The sequence below is a fragment of the Atta colombica genome, unplaced genomic scaffold (assembly GCF_001594045.1).
Source record: "Atta colombica isolate Treedump-2 unplaced genomic scaffold, Acol1.0 scaffold83, whole genome shotgun sequence".
NCBI lineage: Eukaryota > Metazoa > Arthropoda > Insecta > Hymenoptera > Formicidae > Atta > Atta colombica.
The window spans coordinates 532,295-544,954 of record NW_017259576.1 but is presented as its reverse complement, the minus strand read 5'-3'; the positions used below and the strand labels follow the sequence as shown (position 1 = coordinate 544,954).

Sequence of the window (12,660 nt, the reverse complement as noted above, 5' to 3'; positions counted from 1 at the left end):
TATGATATATATATAAATAACCTCCATTTCTCCTTTATTTGTATTAAATTTAGAGATAAAATAGAAACGGCAAAGCAGCCTTCAATTGTTTCAGAAGTAGCAGGCAATTATTCCAGTTAACCAACCAATCTATTTGTTCATTTTTGAAGAAGCTGAATCGTGGTAGCACGACATTTCACTATATCAAGAATATTGAGTTTGCCATGAAAGAATATTTGAATATTTGTGTTCTTTTCAGAGAAAAAAAAGGTAATCTATGTTTTATTCCAGGTATTTTTTACAATGTGTAAAATAATTTGATAAATTTGATATAATTAAGATGCATTATAATTTTGTTTTAAATGTTTAGAGTAAATAAAAGAGCTAGAAAAATTAGAAAATATTAAATAATATTAAAAAAAAACATGGTTCTTTTTATAAATAATATTCACTGTAATTCATAGGTAAAAACGATTATAGATGATATTATATCTAATATCTAATATCTAATATCTTAGAATTTTATAAACATTTTACAAAAGATAAGTGATTAAATATAAGGTATTTGTAATTGATTGTTATCACATTATATAAATTTAACTTGCAGTGATAAAACATGTTTAAAACAGAGTCAATTAGTACATTAAGTGATCGTGAAGATGATATTGACAATTTGGAGGGTTCTATGATATGGTCCCAAGAGGAACCACTTTCTTCTAATGAAATATTGGAATTATCGGCACAAGATGAAAAAGAAAACAGCTTATTTGCTTTCTGTCGATTGTGTGCTGGTCAAACTACTAATCCAATATATATTTATTCTGAATCTGGAGAATCAATGAAATTGGCACATAAAATAAATACATGTCTAAGTGTTAAGGTAAAATATTTTTTTTACTTTGTAAACTATTATATATTGCATACTGTAATTCTTATAAATGTATATAAAGAATGGGAATAAACCTATAAAGGGCTGTGCACAATGAAAGGAGTATAGAACAGGAAACAGAGAATAATAATGTATCAAAACTCATGTATTATGGAATATATAGTTTCTGATAGATTGAAATTCTTATTTTCTCTTCCCTGTTTCCTATATTCCTTTCATTGTGTGCAATCTCTACAACCAAAAGAGAGGTCTTTGTATAAAAATGATACAGAATAAACATTTTTCGTCTGAAGCTTTGTTTTCGAAAAAAGACATTTAAAAAGTGCATTGAGTATCATGCATAATAAAGATACGATTTTGATTGAAAGATTTTGATTGAAAGACTATAAATGTTACAGAATAAATACATAAATGTAGAAGGAAATGCGATGTGAGCCAACATCAATTCTTCGTGTGTTATCCAATGCATATATTAAAAATATGGTACATTTTTTTGATACAGATCCCAGTATTGAGTCTTCCTCAGAGTATAATGAAGTTTTTTTGTATTAATCCATGAAATATCAATTAATATAATTTGTATTATAACTAAGTCACAAAAGACTAACGTTTTCTTTGTCTTAATATATGTACATAGTTTATATTTACTTCCAATCTATGTTTATATTTAATTTATCATCAGACGTTGCTCTACTCTTTCTTATTTTTCTTTTTACAACTTGACTTTTTTCAGTACAACGATATTGTAACAGATCATAATTTTATTGCTTCTTAAGTTTTAATAATTTTGATTAACAATAAGTTTATTTGATTAATTTTGACATAGTTTATTTTAATTAATTTATTAAATCTTTTATGAATTTTCTATTCTAATGAAATTTTTCAAATAAGTATTGTAAATTCAATAAAATATAACAAACTTTGAATATTACAATTAGCAACAATAGATTAATAATGTTTTGAGTGTTTACTTATATTAATTGATTTCATGAACTAATACTTATCAAACTTCATTATACTTTATACACTGAGAAAGACCCAATACTGTGATCTGTACCATATTTTTAATATATACATTGGATTACATACGAAGAATTGATATTGGTTCACATTGGCATTTCCTCCTACATCTACATATTTATTCTGTAATTTATTTGGAGAGCTTTTTTCTTATTATTTTAATTACTATAAATGTTGTTTATGCAAAGTGTTCCATTTAAAGGACTCACTGAAATATCTCGGAAATACTGCATTAAATCGTAAAATTTTAGACAAAAGTCTTGATTTTAAGAGATATCTTGATATTGGATTGAATTTGGCAAAAAATTGGATCTTATGTGGCATTGCCAAGATCAGAGCAAGATCATTTTGAATTTTTTAAATGGAACTTCTAATTTTTCATATTCTTGTAATTTATCTCGAAAGCTTTTTAAAAAACTATAATAAAATATTTTTTCATTAAATACTTTTCAAGTTATAAAACTTGAAATTTACAGTACTGCCGTGGCGAAAAGTATTTAATGAAAAAATATTTCATTATAGTGTTTTAAAAAGCTCTCGAGGTAAGCTACAAGAATGTAATGAAAGATAGGGGATTCCATGTAAAAAATTCAAACTGACCTTGTCCTGACCTTGATAATGCCATTCAAGATACTATTAAATTAATGATACTATCTTATGTACCTCTTGAAGTAAAAAAACTTTTGCCTGAAACAGACATTTTCGATTTAATGCAGTTTTTTCGAGATATTTCAGTGGATCCTTTAAAATGGGATACCCTATATTTATATATAATATAACGCTTACACAACTTGAGTGACAGGATTTAAAAAGTATAACAAATAATTAAATTTTATTTACTTTCGACTTATTTTTATAAATGACTCCCTGTCCAGTTGTATTATATGTTTATCCCTATCCTATATAATATTTTTTTTTGTATATACTATATAAGGTGTTTTGAAAAATAATGATAAATCTTTCGCATAAGGGCTACCATTTTGCAATTTTCGCAATAGTTAGCAAGATATTAATTACTAAAAGTTGCTGAAAATTGGTCTTCAATAATTTTTTACTCAAATACTATCAACTTTACACAAAAATTGCAAGAGACGAAAAATTTATTTTTGTCTCTTACAATTTTTTGAAAAATATTATTTATTTTCTTCTCATAAAATTTTTTATCAACTTTTTAGTATTACATTTTTTCATTTCAACATGAGAAAATACGATATTAAAAAATTCTGAAAAAATTCTAAAAAAATTCTTAGAACTCTATGAGAAAAAAATAAACAATTTTTGTCTCTTTCAGTTTTTCTATAAAGTTGGTAATATTTGAATAAAAAATTATTGAAGGTCAATTTTCAGCCATTTGTAGCAATTAATATCTTGTTATTGCGAAAATTGCAAAAATGATACAGGACTTTTCTTCTCAGTTTAATCCATTCTGCTCCTATGCGAAAGATTTATCATTATTTTCCAAACATCCTATATAATAATCATTAAATATATATGTATATTATATAGCATGATTTATTATAGATTAAGAAGACAGATCCATTACCAAAGCAGCTTTGTTTGACTTGCGTTGAGAAAGTGAACTGGTGTGACACATTTGATACACAATGCATTAAAGCAGAGGAAATTCTGTCAACGATGTTGGAGGAAAAACAATCTTTTAATTTTTCTGATCAACTTTCTTCTAATCAACAATCCTGTCCTTTATGTATAAAGGGTTTTATGAATACGTGTGAGGAGACATTACAGAATGCGAAGGATAAGGAATTATATGAGAATGATATAATTCTAGAAAGCAGTGATGAGGAGAATATTTTTAATAACGCAAAGGTCAGTAAAGAAAGCGGGAATCATTCTATTATATTGCAATGTCTAGGAACTAAACAGAAATATTTAAAATGCGGAGCATGTATGAATCTTTATCACACCGAAGAAACACTAGATGGTCATAAGTGTAAGCCTAGTGTACAGAACACAACAAAACCGTACAAATGTCTCGTATGTGATAAGACATTTACTTTCGAGGAGCGATTGAACTTTCACATGCAATTTCACAAAGGTGCGAAAGCATTATACTGTGAGGTCTGCAAGATGACGTTCGGTAAAGAGCTGAAGTTGTTTTACCACTATAAGAGACAACATTCCAAGGAAATTAGTGTATCGTGTCTACAATGTGGAAAGTTATTTGAGAATCAGGAGACACTCCGAGTTCACGTTTGCGTCGACGGTAAAAATCGCCCTCATATTTGTGAAGTATGCAACAAAGGCTTTTTTGACGGCTATACCCTGAAGCGTCACATAGTGACACATCTGCCCGAGAAGCCTTACAAGTGCTCGGAATGTTCGAAAAGCTTTACACAGAAATCAAGGTTGAACAAGCATGTCACGAGCCATTGCATAGTTATCGAGAACAATCAGACGGTCTGGAAATGCATCCAGTGCGGTGAAGCACTCATCTCTTGCGATGATGCAGATATTCACTATAAGATAATACATGAAGACAAAATCACACTGATTGAAGAACTATCAATATCAAAACTATATCATTGTGAGTTTTGCAATAGTCATTTCATCAACGCGGACAACTTGAAGACTCATCAAAAACATCATGTTGTCGAAAGACCCTATACGTGTAATACATGCATGGCCACTTATAAATCATTCGCTGAAGCTGTTTTACATTGGAAGGAACATCCTAGACTATTTAAAGTCCTCGTCGTTTTTTTATGTGATATCTGCAACAAGGACATGAAAGAATTATCCTTGCTATACAAGCACAAGCAAAATAGGCATAACCGTGAATCCAGATTATCTGAGTCGGGCGACGCAAAGTTTATTTGCGAACTCTGTGGGAGTGTCTTCGACAAATATGAGGATATAAAGGATCATGGACGAGATCAATGTTCCAAATTCCCCTGCGATATTTGTGGCAGCCTACTGCCTACAGCAAACTCGTTAAACGCACACAAAAGGCGGCATAATGGATTGAGACCATACGTCTGTAATATTTGTGGAAAGAGTTACACTCAATCCAGTCATATGTGGACTCACAAGAGATTCCATATGGGTATCAAGCCATACGCTTGCGAATATTGCGATCAACGTTTTACCATAAAGCCAGACTTAGCGGATCACGTTAGGAAGAAGCATACGAGAGAGAGACCATTCAAATGCGACGTGTGCAATAAGGCTTTCCTGACTGGGTCCGTGTTTTATCAGCACAGATTGATACATCGTGGCGATCGCAGATACAAGTGCCATTACTGTGAAAAGGCTTTCACTAGAACGGAAGCTTTGAACAACCACATTAAGATACATACGGGGGAAAAGCCACATTTGTGCGACGTATGTGGCAGATGCTTCAGACAGAAAGGAGATATGAGAAAACACAGACGCACCAAGCATGCTTCCGAACAAGATAAATCTTGAGAATTGTTGTACATCAAATATGGAATCCTTAATTTTTTCATTGTTGCATTTTAATTATTCCTATATGATAAGTAATTGATATGTACGTTGCATTCGAAAATATTATCTAAATATCTCGGAGTATCATTTTATTTTTGTTTAACATTCGATAAACAATAAGGATAAAATGATACTCAGGTTTTTTTGAACGCGCGCCAGTATATATTTTAATTATTTGTACGAAGTAGTTATATTACAGTAGTTATATTACAGTAGCAAATACATATCGATTATTAAGCTATTTTTTTCACCAAATAATAAAGTATTCCGAAGAATATGATATTAAGGAATTATCATAAGTAATAAAATAAATAAGAATATATGTATTATGTGTCTGCGTATATTATTATAATATTACAATTAATATAATATAATTGTATATATAAGTATATAAATATTATATATAACATTTTATGTATAATGTTTATATATCGTAGAGGTACACTCATTAATAATGTCATATAACAAATTTTACATAAAATACAAAACATGTTACTAAATAATAATTTGTATTGCCATACATTTAAACATGTCACTTATTTGCTACAATAATGACAATTAAAAAATGATCTTTTTTTTTAATTACAAAAAAGAATGGAAAGAAAGAAAGGAAGAACATACTTTTATTTGTCTACAATCAATTACTAAAATTGCATTTCAAAATTAACATTCTCGAAAATTTTTGTGATTTAAATTCAAAACATTCAAATTTATTTTCTGGAAAACTTTGTTCTTTGAGTCATTGTAACAAATGAACTTTGTTCTTTGTGTCGGTGTAACAAATGAATGATATAATGTATTTTTAAAAATTTGCCACTATAAATTATTCATTTATTTTACATTATATTTTATTTTACATTGACCATTGACGAAATTTTAAACAGCCGCGTGTGCGTTACGCACGACAGGTGCGCGACTGCGCGCCATTTATATTGCGCATGCGCCCACGCGTCTTGGAACAGGTGATGTTACATACCTGGCGAAGTGCGATGTCTCATGATCGCCGTCATCGTGCATTCAATCGTCACGCACGGACGACCTGCTTTGCTGGACGATTTGATTCCTGGCTGTGATAATTACTGAGGCCTGTTGCGCCCATATACGCGGGACACACACATCGCGATGACTAAAATGACAGTACCGAGATAGAATCGTGCCGACAGGCAACCCAAGATTCACGGAGCGGATTATACTGGTACGTGGTGATAGTCCGAGGACGACAACGAGAGTAAAGACGGTCGTCGTCGTCATCGCGTAAGAATCTCACCTGGGAAGTCTGTTTTCTATTCGGCCACGGAAAAACTTTTTGCGAGTCCGTGTCCGAGAATATAACTTAACCTTTATTGCGTTTGACATATGTAACTGTAACGAGTACACGAATGAAGAGGAAGAGACGACGTAATTGTAAACAAAGCCTATGTTAAGGTAACGGTGGTCGAATGATTTCGCGATTTGTTTTTACGTCCGTTTGTAACATAGTGAGCATTATTATAACATAGTGAGAGACCTTTTTATTTTACATCTTTCGCTAATTTCATTTGTAAAACATGTTGATATTTCCTAAAATAGGGAGAATCATGGCTTTCCCACCTTTAGTCAGTTCTACGCCACCGCCCTTAGACAATTTTGGAGAGTCCGATGAAGATGAATTCGGAGATTTTACAACTGGTGGAATAGATGGTACTTGTATACAGATTAACAGCTATTTAATAAAATATCAAACCATATTACATTTTAATGTTTCTAATAATACTATAATATAATAAAAAATTGGAACATGTATTATGATACACTTATAAATAAAGAGTATAGAAAATGGACATGAGATAGCATGATATAAAAGGATATTTTTTTTTCTAATCATCCTGTGATTTATTAATTCTTAAGAATTCTCACAATCAGTGCATGTTCCAGTATTATTAAAATTTAGTAACTAATGCTTTGAATGCACTAGAGGAGACGCTACTCAAGCAACATGTATGTCATAAAAGACATCATAAAGATATAAAGACACCTTTTAAGACATGTATATGTTATCTAAAGATATATATGTTATCTAAAGATATCTAAAGAAGTCTTCTAGACAATGCTTATTTATGTTGCATATCAGTTATTTGTGTCATTTTATCTCTCTTCTTTATCATGTATAGATATAAAACAAGGATGGAATGATAGTGACACAAATAACACAGTAGCATTTCCTTAAACACATCGTTTGTATCACTTTCTAATTTGTATAAATGTTATTATAGGTCTATCTATTTCATCAGAGTCCCCACAAAAACTCATCACTCCGATACAAACACCAGTAGCATCACAAAATGTATCTCCTCGATTAAACGGTATTAATGAGTCACCAGTATTGGATAATTGTCCTAAGATAAACGAGGCAAAATGTGATGTCATTGATGATCTATTGATCGTCGAGAAGGCGGGCAACAATGTGAGCCACATAAGATTGAAGGATAGAACAGATAATAGTAACGTATTGGAAAATAATTTTGAAGATGCTAGTATAACAAAATACAGTGTATTAGATTCACCCAGGAATGGCGAGTCGCGTAATGTTGACATTAGTAATAGTGTTGATCATGTTTGTACTCAGAATGTTTTAGTTAAGAAAAATTTTGTTGATACAGATGTAATTAGTAGCAACAATAGTAGTTTAGCTGATAGCGTAAAGACAGTTAGTGAGCAGGAAGGATCGTCAAATGATTTGGAAGCGAATGACGAGATTGAACCTGTGAGTCTAGACTTGGAAGATCCTACGAGTACGCCGGACATTCTACAACAACTGGACGACGATTTTTACAATTATGAACAGTTTAAAGATTCCAGCGAATGGAACGACACTGTTAGCGATAAAAAGGTGGATGTAACGGTTTTGCAAACGGATTATTTGAATGATAAGCCTAATTCTATGGACACAGAAGGCAATGTAACGGATGAAGTTGGAGAAAATTATACGTACGACGAGAATGAAACTTGTGTTATTGATACTAATGATGAAGATGATAAATCTGTCTTTATCAATGATGAAAGGACAATTTCCAATTTTGTTATCTCTCAAGAACATAATGTAGACGGTACTGACATTTTTAGACAATCGGACTGTGAATTCAGTATTCAGCCGAAATACATAGAGATGTACGATGTAATATCTGAGACGAGTAATGAGAAGTCGAAAACTGTAGATGATTCTTTCAATTTCGATTTCACTTTCGACGACGATGCTGTGAGAGAGGAATCAAATTTAGATCATACATCCGTACATGCACATACTGAAGACATTCACCTTCGAAACTCTAGTAAAAAAAGCGACGCGAATACTTTTCCTAATAATTTCTGCGATATAGCTGATGTAAAAAATACTATACAATCAAAAGAAAGCGAATATGTAGCCGTAGAAACGAAAAATCAAACTGTTCAAAAAATAACTGTGAATGGGATAAGTGAGGAAATTTCTGCTAAGAAAAAAGAGTCGAGTAATAAAGAGATACACAAAGATTACATTCCGGAAAATTTTGTTGCACACGATCCAAATAATTCCGATTTTACAGAATTTATGGAGCATAGAGATTTTAACGATGTATCAGAGTTGACAAATAACTACAATTCAGTATCCAGTAATAGTACATACGAAACAGTACAAATTCACGGTTTACATACATCTTCATTCGAAGCATCTTGTATACAAAAGTTTTCACCAATTAAAGAAGCTTCACTGCCATCTACTAATACATCTCTCGACTGCTTAAAAGATAAAATTAATATTACGAATAATACGGGCGAAGAATGTGCCACATTTAAAAGCGAAAATTCTGTAGTATATTTTAGCAATGGTGAATTTTATGATTTTCCTTTACGAACAACAGAGCCAGCAGCAACTAGAGAAGATAATTGTCCTGGATTCAAAAATGTGGATAACGAAGATGATTTTGGTGATTTTACTAATTTTTCGAGCACAACGATAGAATGGAAATCTGACGATGCTAAAGAATTGAAGGTACCTGAGGACGATGATGATTTCGGAGACTTTAGTAATTTTGAAACATCAACGGATGTAATAGAAACACAACAGTTTAGTTTAAAAGAATCTATATGTCGGATAGAAAACAAGAGTGTGAGTTTAGGAATGTTTGTGTAATACATGATTGCTAGTAGTTTATTAGAATAAAAAAACAAGGGTATCGCTTTAATTTAGATTTTTAGTCTTACATTATAATATAAATAATATATAATTTTACATATTTTAACATTAATTTAATTAAAATAATTTCAGGCTGCGAATAAAATAGAAGATATAATAACAAACATGTTTTCTGTGCTTTCTGAATATCATGAAGTTGAGTTAAAAGCCTTAATAGATAAAACAGATAAAGTTTGGCAGAATGTAAAGAGCGTGGAAGAAACCAATGCTCTCACTTACCAATGGGCGAATAGTAGTAGTAATAATGTTCTTTTGAATTCTCTTGGCATCGATTCTCGGAATATTGTAAGTATACACAACAACTTAATAATTAAAATATTTTTATACATTTATGAGAAAAAAATAATGATATTTGTTATGTGAAATTAAAGCTGTTTGGACCAAGATGGAATCCGAATATACCAAGATTTGCTGCAAATCTTGGTTTTACTCCGTTAGAGCCAATTAAAGCTACTGCTGAGCCTCAGCAACCTTCTGCAGCCAATAACAGCAAGATACAGGGTGCAGCTTGTTCAGATGTAAGTTGAGGTTTAATTTCTATATGTAAATAATTTACGTATTAATTAATAATTGTAACATCGTATTAGGAAGTACCTGCCGCCCAATTTGATTGGAATAGTTCTGGCCTTGTAAATCCTCTAGATGCTAGTAAGTATTTATTGTAATTGCATGTTTAGATTAAATTATTGTATTTAGGAGAGAAACATAGCTAAATGTCTAATATTTTGCTAATTTATATTCTATATAACGAGATAGAGAAAGAGAATATTTTCTGAATAAATAGTCTATATGTAAAAATAGTTTGGTGTTGTCTCTTACATATAGATCATATAGATCAAGGCGTTTGTTTTGGCACTTACTAAGCATAATTATCCTTGTTTAATATTTCATAAATAATAAGGCTAAAACAATATTTTAAGATGTGAGTGCCAAAGCGAAAGCGATCCAAGTGTGTTGAATTTTCCTAAATGTCGCGAAAAATAACAATACAGGTGGTGGGTTATCCGCTCTTCTGCCTCTGGATTTATTGTGTCCGTTTGATCCTCTACTAACACCCCATTGCTCCACACATTCCGAATCCTATCATCAGTCATCTTACTCAACGAACTCCGTTTATTACTGTAAGTGTTCAAGCTGTAACGTCTTTGTTTTTGCATACGTGTATATGTATAAGTGTATATTTATAAACTTTGTTTTAAATAGGAATATCTTTTCTAAATGTATATATTAAAAATTAAATAGACTGCCACTTAATTTTGTTTTGCTTGATTTTAAACATTCATAGAATATTTTCAAAATTATTGTATTCATAATTTAACTAATTTTAATTGTTAATTTTTATTACTGACATAGATTCATCAGAAGCAGTTGTACAAGAACCAAGCCAATCCATGAAATCACAAAATTTATCCGATCTCATTTGCAGTTCATTAAAACAGCAAAAATCGTCCCAGATATCCAAGATAATAGAACCATTACCAGGACCCTGTACAATGGAATGGAAGAAAAAAACCGAACAAGACATCGGAATTAAGCAGAAAAGCAACTCTTCGCATCGAGCACTGAGAAATGTCCCTCTAACCAACAATAAGTCATTTCCAATAAGCAATAATACCTCCAGGGTACATGAATATCACAGAAAGATATCAGTAGGTAAGAAAGAGAATACGCAAGGTACGGAGCACGTAGTCGTGGATCGATACGGGAGATCGATGACCGTGCAAGCCGAGACTATAAAAGTTTTGAATCAGTTACCGGATCTATCCTTTTTGAATGCGAGAACTTTATTATTCAATCGCGAGCAGAGACAGATCGTGCCGGATCTGGGCGCTATGATAAATCGGAAGATGCCCGGCTGAGTAACATCGGTCTGAATGCAAGTTTGAAAGGGCAAACGCGAGAGGAAACTTCCCAGAGAACCTATTGCTAGCTGGATGTTTCTAAATGACCCATACAATCAAAACGTACTTCTGCTACCTTTCAAACCTGTGTTCAGACCAACCTTTAATCCAATCTTGGCTCTTCCATGTCAGGAAAGGATAATGAGACGGCACGTATTAAAGACACTGTCCTATATTAATCTATTTGCTTGCGGCACCGAATAATGCACTTCGACATTCCGAATCATTGTTTTGTGATTTTATAGCGCTATTGGTATTGTTACTGAATCCTTCAAAGTCTTCACTTGTTACGCAATTAGGATTTAATGTTGTACTGATCATTTAAGAAATGATGACATGTAAGTTTGTTTCGTTAACTCAACAGTTGTGTAATCTTTATTAAAAACGATAGTTTTACGTCGTTACTTACATAGATATAAGAACTCACACACACATTCGGCCATATTCTAGTCTACAGTTCTTAATGATAAGTTTTCTGTATTATATTAAGAGAGATTTGTTCGATATGTTCGATATTTATTTTCGACGATAATTGCAGGCAATTAAACAGCGCCAGAGTATTATACTCTTTTGTATCGTATTAGGTGTAGTAAAAAGAAATCCATTATTTTTGCATGAAATTGAATGGAAAAATAATGGATTTCTTTTACTACACCTAATATTTCAAAAATTTATCTACTAATATTCTGGAACTATTTTTAAATGAACCAATCTGAATATTCATCTTGGATTCATTTCTATCAATAGACTAACTTTAATTTCAGTTTAATTGACTCTTCATCTTTTTCTACTTCTTAAGACTAGAAAAAAATGAAAAGTAAGTTAAACTGAGATTAATCTTCATTGGTGACAATGGACATTACACATTCAAGAAACTGCGTGCGTACTTTGTACGACGTTGATGTTACAATTTCAAGCAATCGTAAATATTCTCAGTCATATAAAAAGAGAACACATACTTTAACTACCCAAAATAAAAACTATATACTAATTGTAAGTCAATTATCGTAGATTGACGAGATTGATATCTGTAATGAAATCGTCGAGTGATATATTTATCAAATTCGCTTGATGCTTTTATTGCACATTTTGAATTTCTACTATGAAACGTGATGTACTTAATTATGTAAATTTCGGCATTTGCATATTGATTATTAGAACGAAATGATAAATATTATTACCACTATTCGTTATTT

General features: G+C 31.5%; 2 protein-coding genes across 4 annotated transcripts; both read left to right on the top strand.

Moving 5' to 3' along the window:
* The first annotated feature begins 595 nt into the window (after positions 1-595).
* LOC108692856 (zinc finger protein 676) lies at positions 596-5,314 on the top strand. Its single transcript, XM_018201376.1, has 2 exons — positions 596-859; positions 3,410-5,314. Exons 1-2 carry the CDS (start codon positions 596-598, stop codon positions 5,312-5,314), a joined length of 2,169 nt encoding a protein of 722 aa, XP_018056865.1.
* Positions 5,315-6,337: 1,023 nt separating this feature from the next.
* On the top strand, positions 6,338-12,031 carry LOC108692853 (aftiphilin). 3 transcript variants are annotated; one of them, XM_018201357.1, is made up of 8 exons: positions 6,338-6,548; positions 6,923-7,033; positions 7,606-9,476; positions 9,636-9,848; positions 9,935-10,081; positions 10,151-10,211; positions 10,556-10,684; positions 10,917-12,031. In XM_018201357.1, the coding sequence occupies exons 2-8, from the start codon at positions 6,931-6,933 to the stop codon at positions 11,420-11,422; spliced, it is 3,030 nt and encodes a 1,009-aa protein (XP_018056846.1). In that variant the 5' UTR covers positions 6,338-6,548; positions 6,923-6,930; the 3' UTR covers positions 11,423-12,031. The 3 variants fall into 3 exon arrangements, with proteins under 3 accessions (XP_018056846.1, XP_018056848.1, XP_018056847.1); XM_018201358.1 differs by lacking the exon at positions 6,338-6,548 and adding an exon at positions 6,560-6,778; XM_018201359.1 differs by lacking the exon at positions 10,556-10,684.
* Positions 12,032-12,660: the final 629 nt, after the last annotated feature.

Coding starts and splice junctions, on each gene's coding strand:
- LOC108692856 (XM_018201376.1), top strand. CDS start 596: ATGTTTAAAACAGAGTCAATTAGTACATTAAGTGATCGTGAAGATGAT. Junction 860..3,409: donor ATACATGTCTAAGTGTTAAG/GTAAAATATTTT, acceptor GATTTATTATAG/ATTAAGAAGACAGATCCATT.
- LOC108692853 (XM_018201357.1), top strand. CDS start 6,931: ATGGCTTTCCCACCTTTAGTCAGTTCTACGCCACCGCCCTTAGACAAT. Junction 9,477..9,635: donor GTCGGATAGAAAACAAGAGT/GTGAGTTTAGGA, acceptor AAATAATTTCAG/GCTGCGAATAAAATAGAAGA. Junction 10,685..10,916: donor AACGAACTCCGTTTATTACT/GTAAGTGTTCAA, acceptor TTACTGACATAG/ATTCATCAGAAGCAGTTGTA.